At 38.2% G+C, this 26,310-nt stretch overlaps 2 protein-coding genes and 1 non-coding gene across 5 annotated transcripts in view; 2 read left to right on the top strand and 1 right to left on the bottom strand.

Moving 5' to 3' along the window:
* The window catches only part of mta3 (metastasis associated 1 family, member 3), a 37,724-nt gene extending 15,999 nt beyond the window's left edge, over positions 1–21,725 (top strand). For 2 of the 3 annotated variants that reach the window (XM_073815569.1, XM_065242262.2), the window contains exons 10-19: positions 5,341–5,415; positions 5,521–5,579; positions 5,704–5,825; positions 6,419–6,576; positions 6,749–6,971; positions 11,616–11,708; positions 11,804–11,986; positions 14,593–14,624; positions 15,622–15,746; positions 20,580–21,725. In XM_073815569.1, coding sequence (XP_073671670.1) covers positions 5,341–5,415; positions 5,521–5,579; positions 5,704–5,825; positions 6,419–6,576; positions 6,749–6,971; positions 11,616–11,708; positions 11,804–11,986; positions 14,593–14,624; positions 15,622–15,746; positions 20,580–20,745 — 1,236 coding nt within the window. In that variant the 3' untranslated portion in view covers positions 20,746–21,725. Of the gene's footprint in view, positions 1–5,340; positions 5,416–5,520; positions 5,580–5,703; positions 5,826–6,418; positions 6,577–6,748; positions 6,972–11,615; positions 11,709–11,803; positions 11,987–14,592; positions 14,625–15,621; positions 15,747–19,012; positions 19,033–20,579 lie in introns of all 3 variants that reach the window. The other variant, XM_073815573.1, reaches the window with a different exon arrangement.
* A 445-nt stretch (positions 21,726–22,170) lies between these two features.
* Positions 22,171–23,914, bottom strand: hcar1-4 (hydroxycarboxylic acid receptor 1-4). The gene is made up of 2 exons (XM_065270428.2): positions 23,863–23,914; positions 22,171–23,548 (listed from the first exon to the last, which is right to left on the bottom strand). Exon 2 carries the CDS (start codon positions 23,518–23,520, stop codon positions 22,588–22,590), a length of 933 nt encoding a protein of 310 aa, XP_065126500.2. The 5' UTR covers positions 23,521–23,548; positions 23,863–23,914; the 3' UTR covers positions 22,171–22,587.
* Positions 23,915–24,799: 885 nt separating this feature from the next.
* On the top strand, positions 24,800–24,893 carry trnai-uau (transfer RNA isoleucine (anticodon UAU)). The gene is made up of 2 exons: positions 24,800–24,837; positions 24,858–24,893. It is a non-coding gene; the product is annotated as a tRNA-Ile (tRNA).
* The last annotated feature ends 1,417 nt before the right edge of the window (positions 24,894–26,310 follow it).

Genomic DNA, 26,310 nt, shown 5'->3' with positions numbered 1-26,310 from the left:
TGGCTCCACAGCACGAGCCTCCATTTGGGGAAGTGTTCGACGCACAGACTGGGTCCCAGGCAAAGTAAAAAAATTGACTTGCACACCGCCAAGCAAAATGGGGTCTCGTGCATTAGTGCCCACTTCGCCTTGACGTCTTTATTGCCACGCGCACCCTCGTGCTCGTGTGGACGCGTCGAGTATAAACAAGGCTTAAATCTACACTGAAGTTGGCAGTTTGATAAATGCAAGTTAGTTTAATCTTTGTGTGATTGAAGGCACATAGCAATACACATTGTCGTTTTTTTGCCAAGTAAATGAAAAGTCTGCATCAATGTCTTTTCTCTTGCTGTATCATAAATGTCACCTAGCTTTCGTCAGAGATGGCCCCAATATTGTGCTTAAAGTCAAGTCAAATTAAAATTGTGCATGATTACATGATATAACAATTTTGTTAATACTGTATCCTAAATTGTGGATAATTAAGCTATATATCATATGCTGAAGTACATTTCTGGAGTGTTAACTATTAAAAGAAAAAACAACAACAAGAACCATACAGAACCGAAAACCGTGACCATAAAACGGTGATACGAACCGAAACGTAGGCTTTGTGGAACGTGCCACCCCTAATAACGGAACAAGAACAGTGTCTCCCGAGGAGCTGTAGGAAAAGATAACTGTTTTAACAGAGCTGGTCCATGTGGTCCTTTTGTCACTTAAAAGATTGAGATTATATGGTTTGCAGAAGCGAAGCACAGAATAGCACTACTAATGATAGGATGAGAGACATCAGATATGAAATGAAGATGCAAAAAAGTTGGACAAGCTGGAAGGATTCAGTTTGGAGGATTTTTCTTTTTTACCTTACTGAGCACAGTCGATCTGTTCATCTTGTGAGACAAGAGTGAGACTTATTTGTGTCGGGTCTGCAGTGTTATCTGTGTAGTGTAGTGAGAGGGTTTGAATAGGACGAAGAGTTGTTTATTGCTCTGAGAAATGGGGGTTCATTACTTTGTGGTTTGCTTTTCAAAACGAAACAAAAACAGCTGCGCTTTTACTGAGACACTTTGCTACTAACTAACAATAAGAACCAATTCTTCACTGCCGCTGAATAGTCCAATAGAGATCGGCATGATGTATAATAATGTATTTCGAAACCTTATGGGTCGTTTTTGTCCTGTTTCACTTTTAGCAGTCATCTGCTGTTTTGTGCTGTAGATAAAGGTATGAAAAGTAGAGATAAACAATCTTTCAGGCATCCTGCAAGGGTCAAATTCCTAATTCATGTGATTGGTCCATTGATTTAAAACTCTCATTGATCTGTTGTTCAAACCATTGACCATTTACCATTTCAAGTTCAAAATGTGTACGTGTACCTAGACCAGTACGACAAAAGCTGTGTCAAAATATAAGCCAGCATCATATGTGATCTGGTCTTATTGTGTCAACACTGTGATGTAGCCAACAAAAGAGAACCAGAGATTGTTGGACCTGAATGAACACAAAGGATAATTCTGTAAGAGGTATTTGAGGATCAAAACACTTGATCTGACAGCAAAAGCTTTTGTTGCTTTTGTAGAGCTGTGTCGCAATTTCCGTAATTAGTTGAAGTGAGCGGAACCAACACTGAAGACTTGAAAACGTTCAGTAAGGGCTCAATCTCCCATAAAGCAGATGAGCTGTCCTTGTAAAGTCTGATATTAAATGTCTTCTCGGTTTGGGAAACGAAATATGTGATATTAACCACCCAACCAAATTTGAAATGCAGGGGATGGGTCCGCTGTAGGCGCTAAAACCACGGCCACTCGCAGGAAAGGTGCCGGTCTCTTTCCACTTTCAAATACTGCTACAACCTCAATGGATGGTCACGATAATGAATGTTTTTACATGCGCAGCCTTGCGCCGATTTTGCTTATGCTTCTTTAATATGATTATGCTTAACGGATAATGTGTGGTGTCATGTAAAAGTGTAAAACGGTTTTCTTTTATCGTGGAAAGCCCATAAACGGTGCAAGCAAAAACCGATCGTGAAACGTAGCTTTTTGCTCATTACCTGGATTTTGCGTGTCATGTAAACACCTTAACTGGCTTTCTCACATTTTTGTTCATGTGCGCATGAAGTAAGCGCAAAGTAAGGCATAAAAGTCTCCACTGTACTAAAGCAGTTGGCAGAGAAACTGCGAAAATAAATAAAAGCTGATGTTACATTTAAAGAATACAACAGTATAGCTTGAGCCAGATATGCGGTCAGCTTTTTGAGCGACTAGACGGTGACGTCACTGCGTGCGAGAAACCTGTCAATTCTCCAGGTCCCATGTAAACGCAGTTGTCTGCATAGCCAGCTTATTGATTTGCATGTAAACGCGTAAAAACAGTTTTCTATAATAAACAGATTTTTGCTAGTTATCAATGTTAGGGCGGGACCATCCTTGGTGGCTCCAGTGCGTCATCGAGCCTCCATTTTATCCCCGCTCAAGTAATTCTGAACACAGAAATGTGGAAAAACTTTTGTTTAACTTCACAATTCCGTTCTACATAGTTCACAGTTTTTGCAACGTGTTTCATCAATAAATTTCTAATATTTATAATGTGTTTAAAAACAATTCTCTGAAATGAGTTTACACTGATTTATAACGGCGCGTTCACACGGGGCGTAAGCGTTAACGCTTAACGGAAGGTTTGTCTGAAGCGTGGCCAACAGCCAATCACAGGGGCCGCAGCACATGCTCCGGTCTTCCATAAACGTAATTGGCTGGCTCTGCCTAGGTTATTTGCTTAAGGCAATCTGATTGGGCGACGCTCCGGTTGCTGCTTGAAAAGTTGAGAAATGTTCAACTTCTGCCGCGAGCAACGGCAGTGACGCAGCGCCGACGGATCCACAATTCAGTTCGCCAACGCTTGACGTCACCCATTAAAAGTGAATGGGAAGCGTCAATGCTTACGCCCCCTGTGTGAATGCGCCGTAAGGGGGTCATTAAATAGCGCGAGCTTAGTCAAATAGCGTCTACTTCAAAATGCAAAATATACGTTAGCAGCCGATGTTAATCGTGAATGATTTGGAACAAATATGATGTTATTTAATGTTAAACTATGTGAGTGGTGCTCTGTGGGCGTGACAGGGATTTGAGTAACTTCCTGAGTCGTAGCTGGGCGCCGCGGACAGGAGCCACCTGTTGGCGCTGGTGTGCGTATACTTATAGAAAACAATGTGTTCGTTTTTTTAGAACGGTGCGCCGCTGTGCAGAGCCCTTAAGACTTAACACTAAGTATGAGAAAAATATAAAACGAGTTTTAAAACTCTTTCTTAATTTAAAAGAAATCCATAAGTTGATAAGTGATGGAAAACTGCTTCCAGGTATTAGCCTCTACTCCTACACTACAGTCTTCAGGCTTGCGGGATCCAGGACACTTTTTTTAACGATTTATTAAAGGGGAATCACTGTCTCCATACTGAAATCCTAGATGACCAAGCACACTGTGAGCGTGTTAGTATTGTTTGTTTGTTAGTATTGTTTGTTTGTTTGTTAGCTTTAGGCATCTGATAGAGCAGTGGTTCTCGACACCATTCCTGGAGACCCTCTGCTCTGCATATTTTGTATCTCATCTGACACAATCAGTTCAGTTCATAGAGATCTCTACTAATGAGCTGATGATTTAAATCAGGGGTGTTAAATAAGGGAGACCAGTGGGCCTCCAGGAATAACCTAGAGAACCTCTGGGATAGAGCATTTGGACCCGGAAGCAGTGCCGAGTGGGTAGGGGCTTCCATACTACATTTATTATGGAAACGATAACATTGGGATCACAGAGCCATTTCAGTTGATGAACAATAAAAAAAACGTATTAGCCAATTGAAATACTTTTTAATTTAAAGCACTTACGCACTTAAAACGCACTTAGGATAAGCATAACTTTATTGCCTGTTGGTGTGGATGCTAATTTGTTACCGTTACAGATGTGAATGGGTTTTTTAATGCTTTACAGATAGTGTTGTTTATTTTTTGCAATGTGATGATACTGGGATGCATTTAGCACAGATCTTACAATAATGTGAAACATTGTCATGTGTAGTAAAATGTTTTATAGACGTTCCCTGTTTATGTAGAACCAAAAGCAGACAGTTTTATTTTATTATAAAATGAATATTAAAATGTTTAGCACCATGACAACCACTTGTGCTTTCACATCACTGGTGGAATGAGAAAAATGACTGAAGGGAAAATGCTTCAACATAATAAGTCACAAGGTGACTAAAAATCAATTTGTAGTCAATTCAGTTATTTCTCTTCAGAAATGTTATTTTGTATTTTTTTTTCTTCATTGTACTCAATTTTGTTTTGTTTGCTTAAAAGATGAGTCTTGAACAGGGGGTCTGGGTACCCTTGGGAGTCCTCCAAATATTTTTTGAATTCTAAATAATTTTTTGGAAAAATTAAATTAGGCATAAAAACAAATTAAAAATAATTTTTAATAACATAGCCTTCATAACAAAGTATGCAAATCTTAAAAAAAGGTTAAAGACCTCTGGCATAAAACATATTAAATGACTTTGATTTAATAATATTGCAAAGGTTGAGAAAACCTTCATGCGTTCATGTCGAGACAGAATTTAAATCTCTAACAATTTCTAGTGTTATCTTTATATCTGGAGATCAAAAAACACAAAGTCATAGAAACCACAAAAACAAATACCTAAAATGGTGCCTCAGGATGTTCATCTGAATATTTTTCATAACACCAGCTGTTGGCACAGAACACATCTGTTTTCATTTTAATACTCTGATCAGCTTTGCATAGACAAGGGCCAAAAGTGGAGGATCGACCAGCTTTATTTGTTAATTTCTTAAATTCTTTTCGTCTGTTTCATCCAAGCTTATTCGCGCTCAGCAGGTGCTCATGAATAATCATGTGCATCTGCATGTCAATTTCAACCGTGCGCTCTTTAGAATAAATGTTTCATAAATTTAAAGACTTCATTTTACATCTCTATTAATCGTCATTTTGCCATTTACACCTGGAAATAAATATGAAGGCTTTCAAAAAATTTAAGCAAAGAAATCTCATTATGGATCTTTTTAGTATAGAAGATTCTGCCGTTTTTTTTTTGTCACCAACATGTGGACTCCCTACCATAAGGGAAAACCTACCAAATTAATGGACATTATAAAATTGCAATTTTTTTTAAATTGAAAAACGCAAAATAGAAGCACGTTCACATTCCTCTGGGCTTAATCTTTGAACCTTGTACCTTAATAAAAGCAATAAGAAGAGCTTTTCGGACTAATAGACAAGAACTTGAGCTGCATCTTCGGTACACCTCCTCATGGTCCTTCTGAAGTTACTTATGTTTTATTTCAGCTTCCTTGGAAGTCCCTGACCAGCATCATCGAGTATTACTACATGTGGAAAACCACAGACAGATACGTTCAGCAGGTGACTACCTCTTAAAAGCCTATTTGACAGGACAAAGGTTTATACCACAAAAGAAATTTGAATCGTGTGCCGTGGCCGTCCTTAATCTCACTTTTTGTTTACTAGAAACGATTGAAAGCGGCTGAAGCAGAAAGCAAACTGAAGCAAGTCTACATCCCCACATAGTAAGTACGAACACTTCGAAACCTGCAGCTTTTCAAGGCTTTAAATTATTCACACTATTTAGATGTCAAAATGTTCTACTGTAATGGATTATAGTGGGAAATCTAAATAGTTTTTGCCCTACAGCAACAAACCCAACCCTAACCAGATCTCTGTAAGCAACGGCAAGATGGCAACTGTTAACGGCGCAGCGGGCACAGGCAGTTTCCACACAGCCGGAGGCGGGCGAGCATGCGAGAGCTGTTTTGGTGAGTTAAGGACCCTCTTCATCTAATTACACTCAACACTCAGCCATTCAATCAATTCACTTCTCCCAGAGGACGCGTCACGCCTTCTGTGATCAGTGGGGCTGGATGCTGCCTTTTCACTCTTTTATCTTCCAATCAGAGCTGGCACACCACAATCCATGTGATGAGCAATGATTAGTTTGGATCGATATTGCTTTATAGTAGGGAATGCAGCGGTGGAAAGGATTTTGATTTCTTTCAGATCTAATCCTTCTTCGTTGTGTTCTAGTACATGACATTATAGTTGCACTTCAGCTTTGATAAAAGCTGAATACTCTCAGGTGTCCACAAGTTTCTTGAACTGCTAATAGCCAATGCCATGACACCTTCAGTTTTCACTTTTTGTACTTTATTTGACATCTTAAAGTCTTGTGAAATATCCCATTTAAGGTGACAGACCTGAATCACACTTGTCACAATAATAACCCATCTAAAAATCACAGAAAAAAATGTGATTCCCAGATAAAGGTGCATAGGAAGAATTAAAGATATAAGAAATAATGGATAATCGGACTCTGTAATTGACTTCTTATTAAATCTCTTTTTGTTCACAGCTGTACAATCTCCCCAGTGGTACTCTTGGGGTCCTCCTAACATGCAGTGTCGCCTCTGCGTGTCCTGTTGGATGTACTGGAAAAAGTACGGTGGCCTTAAGATGCCAAGCAGAGCCGAAGGAGCAGAAGAAAAGACGCCTCCAAGCCCCGAACCCAACGTAAGTAATTGATATATTTGGATTATTAACTTTAAATGTCAGTGTACATACATTTACTTGACTTAGCTATTCAGCTTAGCACTCAGTTTAGCTGAGTTTAAACTTTGACCTCCTAATCTTATTTGTCTCCATTTACAATCATTCCCTCATATTTTCATTTTTCTCTCCTCAGGAGTCACGCTCTCGTGGTCACGGTCCCCGGCAGTCGTCCCACATGGTTCCGATAAGGAACAGCGGTAGCCCCAAGTCCTCCATGAAGACCAAGCAGGCGTTCCTGCTGCAGGCCACGCGCCTCACCAAACTGGCGCGTCACATGTGCCGTGACCTCATCAGGCTGCGCCGGGCCGCGCGCCGCCCATTTGTGCCCATTAACTGTGGCGCCATAAAGGCGGAGTGTAAGAGCTCTTTAAATTCCTAACTTCAGCCTCGTGTACAAAAACACCCCCACCCACTCACGCACCCATCATCCGCAATGCCCCGCCCTCCCACACCTCTCCACATCTCGCTGTCATTCCTCCCCTCCATCTTGTCTTGTACTGTTTTTATTATTATTATAATTATTGTTATTATATTATTATTTCGGTTTTTGTATTCTCCCCACCCCATTTCCAATAAAGACTGCCTGTCCTCCATAATTTGAGTTTCAATCATCTTTTCAGTTCATTTTTTACATACATGTTGACCTGTTGTTAGGTTAAGAGTTTTGATGTTTGTGTTTAAAATGAAACGTAAGCACATTTTTTAACAGGACTCTCAGATTGATAAAGAGAATTTTATATGTACACATAGCACACACACACAGATAATTGAAGATTACTGTATCGCTTTACCCCAAAAGTCCTTGTAAATCGACTTGAAAAGCATATCATAGTCTTAGCCTTAAATTTATCTAAAGCTTCTATATTTTGCACACCGTGATAGTAAAATTTAAATTAATGTGTTAATATTCCCTTTATCACTTCAAACGAATTTAGCTTCTGATGGTTTGGCAAATATCCTGCCCTGCACTCTTATATGTTTCATTAATATTTCTTATGGTACTCCTGGGAGATGAGATATAGTTTTGTAATTGGTAGACATGTTTGAAAGGGTTTGAAAAGTATATGTGTGGTCTCAGGGCTGAATTGATGCAGCATTGGATTTATTTTAGGGTCTAAAGTAAAAAAAACATTCTTAAATTTCTATAAGTACATATGGTATGCTGTCAGAAAAAAACTGATCCCTAGCTGTCGCTGGGGAGGTACCCTTTCAAAAACTACACATTTGCACCTTAAAGAGTTCATATTAGTACCTCAGTGGTAAATATTGGTATACCAAAGGGTGTATATTAATACCTCTAAGTTACCTAATGCAGTGGTTCTCAAACTTTTTCAACGTGCGGTCCCCCTTGTGTACGGCGTATTCCTTCAAGGCCCCCCCAAAGAAAATTGATGTCAAAAAACTGTTCTAAAACTCAACTTTTTCTTAAACAAAGCATATTGAATGATACAAAGTAGTGCTGTTGGTTAGTAGCCTTATTTTTTTTAGGTTTAATCCCACAGAATTCATAATAAATATATTTATTTTATAAAATGTCATAAAACTGGGCCCCCCCTGGCACCATTTCGCGGCCCCCAGTTTGAGAACCACTGACCTAATGTATACATAACTGTGCCTATTTGGGCTTGTGTAAAGGGTACTGCACCAGTGAGAGCTTGGGACTGTTATAGGCTTGTTGTCATCCGTAGTCATTAAGTATTTCTGGAAGGAGTTGATGTTGCAGTGTAGTTCTTGGAACGGTTGAGACAGAACGGTTTTGCTTTTTTCACAGGACAAATAGCCTCTAATGTTTCATACTGTAATATTTTTAAATCTAATTTCCCAACAATTACACCTACAACTTGTAAATGCTCATTTTTGGGCATTTTAAATGTTTTTATCTGCAAAATCTATGGTAGGTTTTATTTAATGGCTTATAAACGGTACAAGGGTACTGCGTTGCGTTGTAGTGGAGCGTGCCAAGATTTTGAGCTAATAAGACCATCAAATTAATCTATAAATTTACCAACTTCTTATGTACTGAACTACCTCTGAATTATTTCTCCCTTGTGGAAACATTAGAGCTCAGCAATAGATCAATTTTATGTATATTATGCTTTAACATAGCAAGGAAACGTTTAATGTAGGGGTGCACCGATATATTGGCCGATGATGTTTGCAGTGATTTACAGTGAAATGCCGCTACATCCAAAAGCCAGGGGGCGCTGTCGTGCAGAAACTCGGTATGCGCTGTAGACGAAGAACCACACGCACGCAGCTCCAGGAAATGGCTTAAGGAAATATTTATATTGCTGCTCTTCAAACCTTTTCAGGTATTTTCACGATGATAAAACATATGTATAATGATTATGTCTGGCGAGTGTTGCTTTTTCAAATGCATGTTATAAACGAGTCAAATTAACAGTGATTTTAGATCGATAAGGAGTTACTGATCAAAAGCCGTAGTAACTTACATGAAATAAGTTAGCTGTGAATAATATAGCCTGTGCGATTCAGAATATTTATCGGCCACGTATTATTAGTGTATATCGGCATTTATCGGTGTACCCCTAGTTTAATGTTAAGAGAAACTGTAATATTTCTTTTTATTAAAACTGATTGTACCTTAGAACCAAAGAATATAATAACGAAGCATAGCAAACTAACCAATCAGTTAGATACAATTGACAGGCTTTTGTCTATGCAGTGACATCATAAAGGAAGGTTTCATTTATGTGAAGTTTTAACTCTTATTCTGTGAGTTTTAATAATGCAACAATGATGGACTATCGTATTCTTTGTTAGCAATATTTATGATCTAATTAACTGGAGGTACAGCGAGTGGAAAAGTCATTTAAAAAACGTTGAGTCATCAGTTAGAAGCATATATATAGACAAGTTTGAAGTTTGTCCTATTTAAAGTTGTACACTAAACTGTAATTTGTCAAATGGTCAATTAAACTTATAAGATTGGTTAGGATATCTGGCACAGTAGGCTTGAATCCCTGTATTAAATTTAAGACGAGAGAAGGAGAAATTGCTTTCACCAGCAGTATTGAGGGCACTGTCTGGATTGCAGGCGAGACCCGTATTTAAAGATGTTTCATATTTTACTACCAAACCCTAAAAAAGCAACAAGTCTAGATAATGCTTGAAGTGGTCTGCTTTTAAATGTGAGTATTAGTCCATAGATTTAAATAAGAATCAGAAGTGTTCAATCCTTTATCAAACACTGTTAGAAAATGTCACTGGGACAGTAAACATTAGCACCCAAAGAGTTCATGATGGGTACCTCAGAGGTAAATAATGGTACACACACCCTTTACAAAGGGTGCTGACCTAGTGAAGGCTAGGGACTATTTTTTGTCAATTTTTTCTGACAGTAAAGATGGCAATAATTCCAGCATTATTTAGTAATTCCTCATATTGCATGATAGTTAAGAAGCTATATTTCTCCCAAAACCTATTATGCAACAAAGCTTTTAAATAGCCCACAAATGAAATTACCCAGGCTTTCTTTTGAGAGACAAAGACTTTCCAGAAGTCTTAACACGCACTTTTAACACTGGGAAATAAAACGCTTGAAGAGCCAATCCCCTGCCCTGTACAAATCTTAAGCTTTCCTGCTCACTTTGCATTGCCCCCCTTCCATCATACAAAACCTCCATTCTGTGCTTCCATTCCACCCCAGACACACATCTGTATGTATCCCCAACCATAAGAGGTTGTTCTTGCCGTTTCTGTGTCCTGCCGCTCGAAGGACCCGGGGGCATGCTCTTTACTTTGTCTCTCTTTTATTTTTCTTTGTGTGAATGTCTTGTGGGCAACCAAAACACCAATAAAACCATGGCTGAAACCATCCTATGAGTCCTTGTAGTTTTCATGTGTCTTGTGTATCTGTCCATCATCGTGTTGCACGCACACTTGAGAGCAGAGCAGCGATCGTGTGAAGTCTGCCTCCTCCGATAGCATGAGCTCCATCGACTCTGGTCGTGAAATCATGACTTGTATTGATGTGTGTGGTGAATGTGCACACTCATGAAAAGCTGCTGTGTATGCAAGTTTGCATTTGTTTTTGTTTTTACTTCCAACCTCATTCGACATGGTGGCTAACCAGGTTACATTTTTGCATTTTGCAAGTGCATGAAAATCACAATGTAGTCTTAAATGTGATATGCAGACAAATTTTGGAAAACTACATTTTTTTGTTTTGGCCATTTTAATCCATCTGATTTTTGCATGGGAACTCATGCCATTATTTTCAACAATATGAATAAAGTTGAATAAAAACATGTGCATCAGCAATTCTACACAGGTATATATAATGATGTTATTTCCACGTTTCAGTCCATACTTTCTACATAATCTATTAAACAAAACCAGCATTAACTGTTTACACACATAAAAAAAATGCAACAGACAAGCATTATTTTCCCACCCAAAGGCGCAGTCCTACACTGAGGTTTCATTCAATTTAAAGAATGGATTTTACGTCAGTAGAAAATGCATTACCAAGTTCACTTTTTCCACATTAGATGTATTGTTAAAGAGACAATGAATTGAAGTATCGGTACGTCTGCAAGAGCATCTCAAGCGTTGCCAACACAATAAGAAGAACTGCCTGAAGAGAATCACTTAAACCACTTTCAACTCCTTTGGAGTTTTAATGAATTTTAAAACGAACTGCAGAAAGTTGGAATGATTGTAATGGGTTCATTTTGCCGATCAATATTCTGAAGTTCAGGGAGAAAAATGCTCACCAGGGCCTAAAGAATGAGTAGTGAAGCAAATGGGATTCGACTCTGTATGCTGCTGCCGTGAACAACATTGTTCAGTCAGAAAGATTAGTCACCACAGGGCGGTGTATCACAGCAGTATCAATCAAGCTGACCTATTCACTATGCCCATGTCGCTTTGTATGTGTGTGTGCTTGAGATGTCTCGTTCTTGCTTTTTCGTAGCTCATTGACTTGGCTCTGTCTCCGTTTGTTTGTTTGTTCTGTACTGCTGGTTGATGAATAGATATGATCCGGGTGTCAGAAGGCATGACGGGGCGACCTATGAAGCCCAAATCCTCCCCGAGGAGCACCCTGACCAGTATCCTGCAGTATCTGGGTGAGATGTTTGAAATGTTGCTCTGTGCATTGGAGGTCACACAATCTGCTGTAACTCAGATGCTACAGTGATGTTTTAATATTCTGATGTTGCAGAGTCTCGTCCAGCTCCTCACGTTCAGCGGTCACACCGCACCCCTGGCCTGCAGGTGCAGCCTCCGCGGCGACTGCTTTCCTCTCTTCCCAGTCACGGCCCACTCGGCATCTTGGGAAAACGGAGCTATCATCACCACAGCAGGGTCGAGTCCGCAGAAAAGAGGGCTGGTGCACCAGGACAAGGTAGTTGTACACTCATTTACTGTTGGATACAAATTTCTGAGACCACATGAAATATGTGACCCTGTCTGTGAAATCCAGCCTGAATTAGAATAGATAACAAGCATTGAAGTTTGATTTTAGTCATTGATTTTAATCTTTGACATGGCCTTATTCAATCAATATTAAAGATATCAAGATTATTTTTTACAGAATGTTATACACTCACCTAAAGGATTATTAGGAACACCATACTAATACTGGGTTTGACCCCCTTTCGCATTCAGAACTGCCTTAATTCTAGGTGGCATTGATTCAACAAGGTGCTGAAAGCATTCTTTAGAAATGTTGGCCCATATTGATAGGATAGCATCTTGCAGTTGATGGAGATTTGTGGGATGCACATCCAGGGCACGAAGCTCACGTTCCACCACATCCCAAGATGCTCTATTGGGTTGAGATCTGGTGACTGGGGGGGGGGGGCATTTTAGTACAGTGAACTCATTTGAAATGATTCGAGCTTTGTGACATGGTGCATTATCCTGCTGAAAGTAGACATCAGAGGATGGGTACATGGTGGTCATAAAGGGATGGACATGGTCAGAAACAATGCTCAGGTAGGCCGTGGCATTAAAACGATGCCCAATTGGCACTAAGGGGCCTAAAGTGTGACAAGAAAACATCCCCCACACCATTACACCACCACCAGCCTGCACAGTGGTAACAAGGCATGATGGATCCATGTTCTCATTCTGTTTACGCCAAATTCTGACTCTACCATCTGAATGTCTCAACCGAAATCGAGACTCATCAGACCAGGCAACATTTTTCCAGTCTTCAACTGTCCAATTTGTGTGAGCTCGTGCAAATTGTAGCCTCTTTTTTCCTAATTTGTAGTGGAGAGGAGTGATACCCGGTGGGGTCTTCTGTCGTTGTAGCCCATCCGCCTCAAGGTTGTGCGTGCTGTGGCTTCACAAATTCTTTGCTGCATACCTCGGTTGTAACGAGTGGTAATTTCAGTCAATGATGCTTTTCGATCAGCTTGAATTAGTCGTCCCATTCTCCTCTGACCTCTATCCTCAACAAGGCATTTTCGCCCACAGGACTGCATCATACTGTGAGCAGATTGTGAAATAGACCAGCCCGTCTGGCACCAACAACCATGCCATGCTCAGAATTGCTTAAATCACCTTTCTTTCCCATTCTGACATTCAGTTTGGAGTTCAGGAGATTGTCTTGATCAAGACCACACCCCTAAATGCATCGAAGCAACTGTCATGTTATTGGTTGATTAGATAAATGCATTAATAAGAAATTGAACAGGAGTTCCTAATAATTCTTTAGGTGAGTGTATATTAGGAAGAAAATATCACAAAAATGCCTTTAGCTAGGTTTTCACAGACTGAGTTACATTTTTTGTTCCACAAAGAACCTTTACTTTTCTTACCTTTTTATATTTCTTACCTATTTTATACTAAGAAGTTCTGTGCATGTTAAAGGGACACTCCACTTTTTTAAAAATATGCTTATTTTCCAACTCCTCTACAGTTTAGCGTTTTGGAATCCATTCAGCCGATCTCCGGGTCTGGTGGTACCACTTTTAACATAGCTTAGCATAATCCATTGAATCTGATTTGGCCATTAGCATCACGGTAAAAAAAATTCAAAGAGTATCGATATTTTTTTTTAAACTTGACTCTTCTGTAGTTAAAATTAAAAAAGAAAATTAAAAGCTGTGATTATCTAGGCAGTTATGGCTAGGAACTATACTGATTCTGGCATAATAATCAAGGACTTTGCTGAATTTGAAAGTTACCAATGCGTAATATCACTATGCCTGCTGCAGCCATGGTACGGCAGAAAAATTCCTTAATTATTGCGGCAGAATGAGAGTATAGTTCCTAGCCAAATCATCCTAGAAAATCACAACTTTTAATTTTCTGTCTGTCTTAGTGCACAATGTAACTACAGAAGAGGCAAGTTTTAAATAGGAAAATATTGAAACTCTTTGGTTATTTTTGAGCGTGATGCTAATGGTCTAATCAGATTCAATGGCTTATGCTAAGCTATGCTAAAAGTGGTACCGTCAGACCCGAAGATTGGCTGAATGGATTCCAAAACGGTAAAAATCCAAATTTAACTCTAGGGGAGCTGGAAAATGAGCATATTTTCAAAAAAAGTGGATTGTCCCTTTAAAGGTTCTTAATAGAACCTCACAGCCTTGATGAAAAACCTTTAAAGGGATAGTTCACCCAAAAATGAAAATTGTGTCATCATTTACTCAATTATATGTTATTACAAACCCGCATAAATTTCTTTGTTGTGATGAACACAAGGCAAGATATTTTAAGAAATGTTTGTAACCAAACCGTTTGTGGACCCCATAGTATTCTTTTATCCTACTATGGAAGTGAATGCGGTCCACAAGCGGTTTTGTTACAAACATTTCTCAAAATAAATTCCTTTGTGTTCCTCAGAACAAAGAAATTTATACAGGTTTGTAACAACACAAGAGTGAGTAAATGATGACAGAATTTTAATTTTTTGGTGAACTATCCCTTTAAGTGTGAAAAAAGTGTATTATAATGGTTAAATCATTTCTTACAATATATACCTCTTTTATGTTATAGAAAACCCAGCTCATATCGTGGGACCCATTTTGGTAGGTGTCTGAGACTCGAACAGTATAAACTACACTGACAAACACTTTAGACTCAAGTATGCATACTTCTTCAAATCCAATATGTTTCCACTGTGCTGAAAGATAATAACTTCAAAGGCTTTTGTTTTGCTTAATAAAGGAGAAAAATCCAATCTTATAAGTTTCACAGATTGTGATATTGATCCTGTGAATTGGTTTGGTGACAATAGGTTCCTCACATATTATTGCGGCTAGCTAAAATGGAAATGAGAAATGCGAGCTAAACAAACACAAAGGCAGCCACTGTTCATTCATGAGATGACTAATGTAAATACGGTGGACTTGCTTTAATACTAGTTTTTATGACTAAAGATATTATTTTTATGCTAATACCTGAGATACAACAACACATAGGTCCCAGACAGGGCTTGAACCTCAGACACCAAAATTAAAGCTGTTATGACTTATTTTATTAATATTTGCACATGTACGGTGTAGTATAACACTCACACTTGAACATTTCCAAATTTTTTCTAGTATGTAAAATAACTCTTTGTATTTGGGGTTTATTTTGTGTGTTCTGCATTTCAAAAACACACCGATGGGCAGTTTCCTGGACAGGGCTTATCCCAGACTAAAATGCATATTTGAGCTGCCTTAATTTAAAAACCCCTTGTACTATGCACAACAGTATTGTTTTTGTCTTAAATGTCCTAATATACCTAAGGCCTAGTCTTGGGAAACCGCCCCTGAGACTTAATGTGGATTTATCTCATAATTCAATGTTCTTCACATCCAACCCCGGAGAGCCGGTGCCCTGCAAAGTTTAGCTCCAACCTTAATCAAACACACCTACCTACCTGTGATTTTCTTGTGATCATGAAGACATTGATTAGCTTGTTCCGGTGTGTTTGATTAAGGTTGGAGCTAAACTCTGCAAGGCACCGGCTCTCAAGGGTTGGATGTGAAGAACACTGTCATAATTGAAGACTAAAGATGTTCCTGTTTTCCTATTTAGCAACATAATGGAAGCAGCACTGAGGGCTCAAACCTTCGTGCAAGTGGCCTGATGTTGCGCAAAAGACGACCCAATTGGATCGATGCCCCGGACGACAGCTTCTTCCTGGTTTCCAGAGAGACGAGGTGTGCAAACCTCACTTCTCAGACCCAAACCTGTCATGTGGCTTATTCACTCATTGTGCAACCATTTATTTAACTTTATTCTGGCCCATGCACTGAGCCTTCAGGGATATTTATTACAGAACAACAGGGCAGACATGCTCCGTGTCAGAAAAAGCCCTTGTGCTGTTCCTTCATGATTGGCACCTGTAGAGATTTTCCCCATGAGATGGCACGACACATCTGATTAGTCTGATCATTTTGATTAAACCTTCACATAAGAGTGACTGATTTTAGTGACAGTGTAATTACTGCATTGGTCATACCCAGTGACAGTGACGGGTTAGAGATCCTTAAGAAGGAAATGGGTCACTCAGTCTCATAGATCTCAGTGACAATTTTTGAATAAAGATCCTATAATTAGTAATATCCATAATCCCACTAATCTGGGCTAAAACCATTTATGAATGCAGACTGAGGTTAGTCTTAAATTAGAGAGACTCCACAGGTACCTTATCACTTCACAAACACATACACTACCAGTCAAATGTCTGGACACACTTGAGTGAAATTATATTAGTCATGATCTTATAAACCATTTGATAGAAAAGTGAAGTCAATAAGATATATGTATATATTTTTTGCTGAATACAAAGTGGGTGATATTTGTAATTATGCAGGAAGCACCATTGACTTCCATAGAAGGAATGAAAGTCAATGGTGCTCAAAAACGGTTTTTTTTTTTTCGCAATATATCTTTCTTTGTGTTCATCACAAAAAAATGTATACCGGTTTGGAACATTTTATGGTTAGTAAATTATGTGTTTTCCTTTTTTTGGGTGATCCCTTTAAATTCTTGGACCCAAGTAGACTTGGACCCTGCAAGTTGTGGTGCGCAAAACTAGATATATGGTATCTTCAGAAAGCTTAGAACCTTAGCTTCCTACCAGTCCGATCAATTTAGCATTTATGTACATAAAATAACGTAAACGTATGGCCAAAGTTGAGAACTATATTAAACAGATGCATTAAGCACATATGCATTTATCAAACGTGACTTAGAATGTCTTTCTGCTGTTAAAGGAAAACACCACAGTTTTTCAACATTTTACTATGTTCTTACCTCAGCTTAGACGAATTAATACATGCATATCTTTTTTGAATGTGTGCATTTAATCTTTGTACAGTGTGTTGAGAATGTGTTAGCATTTAGCAAAGCCCCATTCATTCCTTAGGATCCAAACAGGGATGAATTTAGAAGCCACCAAACACTTCCATGTTTACCTCATTTAAAGATTTTTACCCGAGTAGTTACAAAAGTAAGTATGGTGGCACAAAATAAAACATGGCGATTTTTAAGCGGATATAAAATGAGAACTATATTATATGCCAGAAGAGCACTTAGACCACGTTCACACTGCCATCAAAATCCAATTTTCTCCTCATATATGACCCATGTTTGTCTCTTTGTATGACGTGTTAACAGCACAAACCACATGGAATCTGATCTTTTCGATTCTGATTTGAGCCACTTTCATCTGTGGTTCTAAATCAGATACAGATCAGATGTGTTGCAATCCGACCTCAGTCTGAACAGTCATATCGGAATTCGTGTGACTTTTACGTCATTCTAGATTGATATGCGTCACAATTGCGGAAATATCCACCGACGGCATGTTTGCAAAACCACTTAAAAGCATTCAAGACATTAAATATTAAGCTTCTGTTGCACATCACCTTATACATGAAAGCCTCTAACATGCAAATAAGTGTGTTTGACTCTCCTGAAGCGTTGTTAAGATGACAGACCCGCACGTGACCGGGAGCAGACTGCCTCGGCTTGTATCGCTCGCTCCCAACTTAAATAAAACGCGCCGACTGGCCGTCTGCACAGCTCTGTATGAAGTCCACAACACCTGCTCAGTAGTCTGCACGTTCATTTCCGTATTACCGCGTGCTGCGCATGACATATTGTTCTCATGCACATGCGATGGAGTTCAGGACCACGAGCAGTTCACACTGCTGTCTGATTTTAGCCACGTAATGTGAACATAAAAAAAATTAGATCAGAATTGGGCATTACATGCAAACATGCAGTTTGAACGAAGACTTAGTTTGCAGCACTTCAACCTTGGGAGCAGTAATATGGAGTTTGAGTGAGATGGGAGTTTTGATGTTACTGTGCCCGAAGTCGAAGTGCTGCAAATGTAGGTGCTCTTCTGCCATACAATATAGTTCTCATTTTTTATCCACTTAAAAAAATCACCACGTTTTATTTTGTGCCACCATACTTACCCTTTTTGGATCCTAAGGAACGAATGAGGCTATGCTAAATGCTAACACATTCATGACGCGCTGTACAACGATTAAGTGCACGGATTGAGAAAAGATAGGTATGTATTAATTTGTCTAAGTTGAAATAAGAGCATAGTAAAATATTGAAAAAAGGTGGTGTTTTCCTTTAACATAATTGTGTACCAATTTAGCTACAGTAACACACTCTAGGCTAATGGTAGCTACTCTGAAAAATGCTGGGTTATTTTCAACCCATTGTTGGGTCACATATAATATTTTTTCTGGGTTAATTTAACCCAATGACTCATTCCCTTTTTGGCACAATGCTGGGTTGGGAAAAAACGTAGCAATATTAGAGTGTACTTCGCAGAAGCTAAAATAAACTAAATAAATCTCGTTAGTATAACTTTTTAATTTTTTTAAGTTTTGTGGTATTTTAAGCTTTAGATTTTTCAGACTTTAGCATTATTATTAAAAAGTATAATAAAGAACGGGTTGGTGTGTCCAAATGCTTTACTGGTAGTGTACCTGCAGAAATACACAGATTTTAGTGATTGTGCTTTTTATTTCCTCATAACATAATGCTGTAATAATAGTTCAGTAATGATCTTTAATGCCCCTTATCCACAATCACCCCCTTCTTATTTCTCAGTAATTCTGAGAAAATATTAACTTGTTATCCCCTTTCATTTCTCAGTCAACAAACATGAAATATTAAAGGATTAAGAGCTGCAGAATTTAATGAATTCCTTGCTAAATATGTAAAACTGCATGAATTTTCCACATTCACAATGTTAATGACTAACATCCCTGTTTGCTCTGAAGTACAGATTGGAACATTAAAAAAAGGTTTGAATTTAAATCAGATGTGATATAAAAAACTTAACTTTGGGTAAGGGAAATTAGACATATTATGATATACCCTATTGTCTCATGGATCACAGTGTTTTTGACTACTACTAGTGACTGTTTGTTATCTTATTTTGTTGCTGCAGCTGTTAGACACCTTCTCATGGTAAGACCGCACACACCGTACACAAAGGCTAAACCACATTACCTGTGGAGTCTGGCAAAATGCATAAAATGTATGACCCAAACAGACACAGGATTAACCAATGCACTAAATCACACCTCAACTGCAATGAAAGTAATTGGTTTGAATGCCACACCAAGAAGTTTGGTGTTGAGAAAATGCAGCTGTGAGTTGGAAGGGAACAGAAGAAAAATGCTTTTCCATTACAGTCACATCCATATGAGCCACGACACGCATGGCTCCCTCTGGCCCCTAGGACTAGAGCGGATACATGACTAAATTTAGAGTCCCTTTTCTGAAAGATTAACCTTTAACTAGGCAGGAAACCCTCAGACAAATGAGATTTGATTTGTGGCTCAATCTGTTTTTCTCTACCCATGCATCGTAACAGACTGTCAGATGTCTGTTTACTGAAATCGCAGGGCTTTTTTTTACTTTGTTGCTTGGTTTTTACTTATTGACATTTGAATGTTTCTCACTCAGTCACTGAACAGTTTGTGGTGTTTGTGGTATAAAATTACGACTCAGATCCAGTACAACATAATCACAATTATATTCAGATTTTTAGTAAACAGTGATGCTATACGTGCAAGCACACAGCACATTCTAGAATTTAATCATGCATTTGTTGTTCGAGACCTCGTTCGTGTTTTTCATTAAGGTCAATCTAATCTACAGGCCGTCCCCTGTGAATGCCTGTCGGCCTTATTCATTTTTCATTAACATAAGACCCAGGCAATTCTTTCATTACTCTCATTTCCACTGATCATTAGTACAACATTATTTATGTCACGTGTTTTTTATGTCATTTTTACATAATAAGTCCAAGCTGTCACATTTGTACTACGTGCCGAGTCGAGCAGAGCAGTAATGTGTGCTGTGCACAGGATAAGCACATCTGTACAATTTCTTTCACTGCCATTCAAACATCTGAGCCTGGGGTTTCCATATTCACAAATTTCAACTTATAAAATATCAAAATTTATAAGAAAGATTAAGGATTTCTGGAAAATTTGTAACACTGTAAAGAAGCATCACTCGGAATTTTGAATGCTGCAGTATATTTATTATACATTCATCCTCAATTTCTGCTACACAATTTACAACATATGGTAAAGAGGATTGACATAATTCAATGAATATTAAATTATTTGGAACAAACTAGCAAAACAGAATGAATTGTTTTACAGTAATATACAGTACTATACAGTAATATCCTGTTTGTGTCACAGTGCATAAGATGGTCAGTGATGTGTTCATGTACTTTCCAAATCACTCCCATAATTTTTCCCAATAATTGAAGTTGTATTCATTCAATCATTCATATGATTCAAACATACATTACAACAAAACTGCCAAAAAGGAAAATCATACATTAGAAAACATTATTTGGCAAGTTTTCTTACTATAAATAATTTCCATAAATACTAGGAAACGCTTAAAGTTTTGTTAAATGATACCATCATTTCTTTAGTCATGATCTGCAATATTTTCATAATATTTCTTTTTTTATTTCCTTGTCCCTATAGGAAAGCCAGAAGGATGCTCTCTCGTTCACAGTTAAGAAGAGCATGCAGACAACCATGTGAGCAGATCAGCCTGCGCCGGGTCCCCCAGGGGCCGGCACAGGTACCAGTACTGGCACCTCCCCACCCCAGTTTACGGATGCGAGGGCCGATCGTCATCCACGACTGACCCTCGCCTGCGTCGCTCCCTCAGCCTCTTCTGTCAATTTCTCATTTGCTGCCTAACTCTGCACCGCACAGGCCACAAGCCACTAAAAAGCTTCTCGTTTCTTGAACATTTGCTTCCTCTACTGGACAAAAAGCTTTAAGGCACACAATAAATAAAGCATTTAGCCACTAAAACAACCCTGTATGTTCAACACACTTTTGGACCGTCCTGCTGGTACAAGCGCCAACACTTTTACCTGGCAGGGAGGTATAGCATCAGCTTTGAACAATGTAGGTCTTTGATACGACTCAGTGGCTGTAGGGATGAAACTGGTGGCCATGACAAATACAGTATAGGTATTATGTACAGATCGATGCTGACCAAGACTCTTTTGAGAAGCATTATTGTATTCTTTGTTTTAGTTCAGTTTGCTCTGCATCGAGGGGATTCCTATATTTCTCTATATCTTCTGTGTGTATCATGACAAGTACAAGTTTGTGAACTGTTTTTATATTGTATTTAAGACAGGACTGGACATCATTGTCAGACTGTATTGTGTTATTGGCGATTCCTTTATTTAAATACGGACTTTACCGAGAGCATGTTCAATAGATTCTTTTAACTGATGCCGTTTTGTTACTGTATATATAATATGTGGAGGTCATGCCAGTATTTCCAACCCTTAAATGTACATTCAGAATAGGACATTTAAAAGATCTTCACATTTCTCTCAGTAATACCAATCTGATCTCCTAAAGTAAGAAATGTACTGGCATGCAGACTTGAGAGGGATATTTTCTTCTTTGACCTCGACCAGAGGTCTAAATAATTTAAAGCATTCCTCTAAAGGAATATTTAATATCCAGGCTGTTTATATAGCATGTGATCGTGATGATGAGCTAATTTTGATTTCTATGCCTCATACATTTATGTTGTGTTTCATTGTGTCACACATTTACTGAAATATGCCCAATAAAAAAACGCATTACAATGCGTGTTTACTGTGAATAGGAAAGCATGTTTAACTAATATAAACTTATGATATTTTGTTTGTAACAATAAAAAGCACAGTCCAGATTTAAAGGAACACTCCACTTTAAAAAAAATATGCTCATTTTCCAGCTCCACTAGAGTTAAACATTTACTTTTTACCGTTTTGGAATCCATTCAGCTGATCTCCGGGTCTGGCGGTACCACTTTTAGCATAGCTTAGCATAAACCATTGAATCCGATTAGACCATTAGCATCACCAAAAATAACCAAAGAGTTTTGATATTTTTCCTATTTAAAGACTCTTTTAGTTACATTGTAATAATCAAGGACTTTGACTGTAACATGGCTGCAGCAGGCGTAGTGATATTACACACTGTCCAAAAATAGTCCCCTTGGTTACTTTCAATAGCAGGGATCTATTTTCAGGTGCTGCGTAATATCACTACGCCTGCTGCAGCCATGTTACAGCCAAAGTCCTTGATTATTACGCCAAAATGAGAGTATAGTTCCTAGCCATATTGCCTAGAAAATCGCAACTTTTAATTTTCTGTCGGTCTTAGTACACGATGTAACTATAGAAGAGTCAAGTTTTAAATAGGAAAAATATCGGAACTCTTTGGTTATTTTTAAGAGCAATGCTAATGGTCTAAACAGATTCAATGGATTGTGCTGAGCTATGCTTAAAGTTTTACCACCAGCTGAATGGATTCCAAAACGGTAAAAAAAGTTTAACTCTAGGGGAGCTGGAAAAATAGCATATTTTCAAAAAAAGTGGGGTGTCCCTTTAAGTTCGTTTGTAAGAATACTTGTTATAGTGGTGATGAAAATAGACAAATGATTGCAAGTAAAAAACTGTAACCATTTCACAAGTTAACGTTTTCTGGTCTTGACACTCAGCTGAAACTTTGTTTGGCCAATGGAATTGGCTTTGATTTTCAGAGTGTCTCTGAACCAGGCATTACAGTGGCAATAAATGATTGGATCCAGTGCACTGTTCATATAGGTTAGGGCTAAAGAGATATGGAGACTTAGCTGGAGATGTGCAGAACAGGAAAACCACTGAAGTAAAAAGCCGGAAATTGCTGTAGGTATGAAACAGATAACAAACATGATCACGAGAATCAAAATCAACCTCACTGATCGTGTCACCCTGCGGTGTGTTTTAAGCTGGCGTCCACGGACGTGGGAGAAAACTTTCACAAAACAGAAGAGCACCAATATGAACGCTATCAGGACTTCCATAAGCTGCACTGTGTTGTATACCTTCATTCCCAATGATGGTGATGTCCACAAGAGAAAATCATGACATATGAGCTTTGAAGAGTTTTTATGGGATTGGAGAACCAGGGTCAAAGCAGATGGAAGGCGAATCAGGACAATTCCCACCCAAACAGCACTAACTATCATTATTCCTTGCTTTACAGTCATTCGACAAATGGGGTGGTGTGGGTGAAGTATTCTGAAGAAGCGGTCGACTGCTAAAATGCACATGAAAGCTTTGCTGGCGGAGAAGTTCACAGAAATGATAAAGAGGATAAAGCGACAAAACGATTCCCCAAATATCCAGTCCTCCCAACGAAACAGGTAGTCTATGCGGAAAGGTAGGCCAGTGAGCAGTAGGAAGTCAGCTGTCACCAGACTGAATAGGTAGACGTTACATGCTTTCCATGGAGATTTAAAGAAAAAAATCCACAGAGCAAAGATGTTTCCAGGCAATCCTAAAATAAACTCCAAAATGAGAATGGGTTTCAGGATTGAGGAGGTAAGGGGCTGAGGTTCCATGCAAGAGGTGATGTTACTCATGATGATGGGAAAACCCCTACCTATCAACCTAAAAAAAAAAACATTAAAACTTTGTTAAAACAAGGTTAAGTGCAAACAAACAAACATCTTTTTTATTAGATTTTCAGTTGGTTTAACGTTACCTCAAAACAATGTTTGTTTTATCATATATTCAAATCTATTTAATTTAAATTATATCTAATAGTATTATAAGTCTTTAATGATTTCTACATTTCGGCTTAGTTCTTTTAATTTAAATAAATGATTTCGTGTTATATATATTTATATTTAATAAGTACAGTTTAGTAAAAAAAAGTAAATTATAAGCGAATAAATCGAGACTAAACAAGTTTATAAACTTACCGAAGTCAAGTTCTGCTTTTACTGCTACCGGATGCAAGATGTTGCATCAAATAGTGGGGAAATGATCCCGCAATAGGTGGAGTTTGGGTATATGAACTGCTGGTGAATAAGTAAGTGAGTATTTCGCAATATGAACGCAAATGATGCAAGGCAAAAGCAATCAAACACAGAGAACGATCACTGTCAAAATAAATGTACATGCAACATTTATAATATCATATTCTGTTCTGTAGGCTATGTCCTTAAACCAAACACTAACATGTGCAAATGGTAGTAATAATTTAAAAGCGTTAATACGTTTTAACTTAACATTACATTGTTACATAATATTAGATTCATTGTGCCCTGTATTATTGAAAGCCATATGCACTATGTTCGGTGAAATAAATAAATACTATGCAAGAGCCAACTGGGGAATAACAACCACGTGTGATAAGTTGAACAGAAAATAAACAGCAGTTTTAAGATGATAATTATTTTATTTGAATCATTCCCTACTGAAAAATCCAGCTAAGGCCAGCATAAGCTGGTAGCTGGTTTAAGGTGGCAGTAGTTGGTTTAAGCTGGTCCCGAGCCTGGCAAAGCTGGTGGGTCCGCTGGTCTTTCAGACAGACCAACTAAGTCCAGCTAGACCAGCTTAAAAAGTGACCAAAATACAACTAGACCAGCTTGCTACACCAGCAAAACCAGTTAAATTCAAGCTGGGAGACCAGCTAAAACCAGCTCACCAGCTTATGCTGGTTTTGGCTGGGTGTGAGAAGAGAATTGAACAAAATAATGTTCCCATACCGCAGAGAAAACTGGTTGGGCGGGAAAATATTATTTTTCAAAAATTTAAACAGGCGATGCGCATTTCAAATTAATTGTCCTCGATATTTTTGGTTAATTTTTAATCCTCGTTCGTTCATAAGCAGTATTATTGCAATTGGCCGCCGAAGCTCCAGTGGCGCAATCGGTTAGCGCGCGGTACTTATATTGCAGTACAAAGCAAAGCAATGCCGAGGTTGTGAGTTCGAGCCTCACCTGGAGCAGTGTTTTGCACGATCTTAGTTTAAGGGTTAGCTCCGATGAAACTGATTTAATAAAGAAAAAAAACTCCAATGAAACTGCTTGAAAACGATTTACCTAGTTGCTTGACTAGTTAAGTCGCGAAGATCTCAAGGCACCCTAAACTTACAGTGCTACATAATGCGGTTGTTGTCGGTTGATAATGAGAACATAAGGACGATGTGTTCAAAAGGCGGCAGGTACAGTGCTGGGATATTAGCGATAGTCTGTTCTTTCTCTATGTCTATGATGGTTAGTAACCACTAGGGGGCAGAATAGCCTTAGTTTTAGAAATCAGTTTAGTCTGCTTTTAGTTTAGAGACATTTGCCACGTGTTTGAAAGGAATTGCGATATTTTTCTTTTGAAAAGGTGAGTGAGATCAAATGTGTCCATTAAGAACATACAATTCAGGAATATACATTTTTAGTTACAATTACGTTAGCTGTATTCTGTATTAGCCTAATATTGTTTAAAGTGCTTAATATTGCTTAAAGGTATTTGATTGGTGAAAAAATAGTGCAATAAAATACACTTTCTTTTAAGCACAATTAATAAATGTACCATTTTCACGCACTAATTTTGTACAAAAAAGTATTTTTAAGATAAACTTCAGAACATCTAACTACCTAACTGTGCTATTTTGAGTCACTATTCATTTAAATACACTAAAAATCTATTTAAATATTGCTTTTATAGTATTTATGATATAAACAGAGGTTTGAATGTTAGTCATCCATAAACATTGAATCTCATTAAATAACTTTTACTTATTTTAAATATATTTTATATCCTTGTTATATTTAGATATAGACAATAGAGACAAATCTGGAGAAAGGAGCAAACTTTGTTTCATTCATTTTCTACTGATAGAAAAACAAAAAGGCAATTTCACCTCCAATACTGCCTGTGAAATCCAAGCTCATAATCTAGTATTGATTTTAGAGCATCAAAGTTTTTTTCCAAAGTCATTAATTCCACTATAGATTTCAATCTTTAACATGGCTTTAGTCAATATTAAAGATATGTTGCATTTTGCAAGATGATTTTATGTAGAAAACAGTAAATCGTGAAAATAGAAAGGGTCCCATATGAGTTCAATAACAAAGGTGTAGTTTAATGACATTATGAGGGAGAGTGGAATGATGAGAGGTGTTTTTTAACCATCCAGAGACGTATGAATCATGTTTATGGATGAATGGCTGTCCGAAAGCTAAAAAATGCTGCATTCGGAGGCAGAATTCCAAGGCATGAAGGCATGGCCGAAATTAATGTTAAGTTTACTTCCTGTCTCCTGAGAATGCAGATGGCCGGGAATGCGGATTGTGATTGGTTGAGCCTGGTCAAGTATGAAAAAACAAAAATGGCGGCCAAACGGCTGGAGCACAAATTTAGTGTAAATA

This window comes from Paramisgurnus dabryanus, chromosome 1, assembly GCF_030506205.2.
Source record: "Paramisgurnus dabryanus chromosome 1, PD_genome_1.1, whole genome shotgun sequence".
NCBI classification, from domain to species: Eukaryota; Metazoa; Chordata; class Actinopteri; order Cypriniformes; family Cobitidae; genus Paramisgurnus; species Paramisgurnus dabryanus.
Note: the sequence above shows the minus strand (reverse complement) of the source record. Positions and strands in the feature narration are given on the sequence as shown.

Coding starts and splice junctions, on each gene's coding strand:
- hcar1-4 (XM_065270428.2), bottom strand. CDS start 23,520: ATGAGTAACATCACCTCTTGCATGGAACCTCAGCCCCTTACCTCCTCA.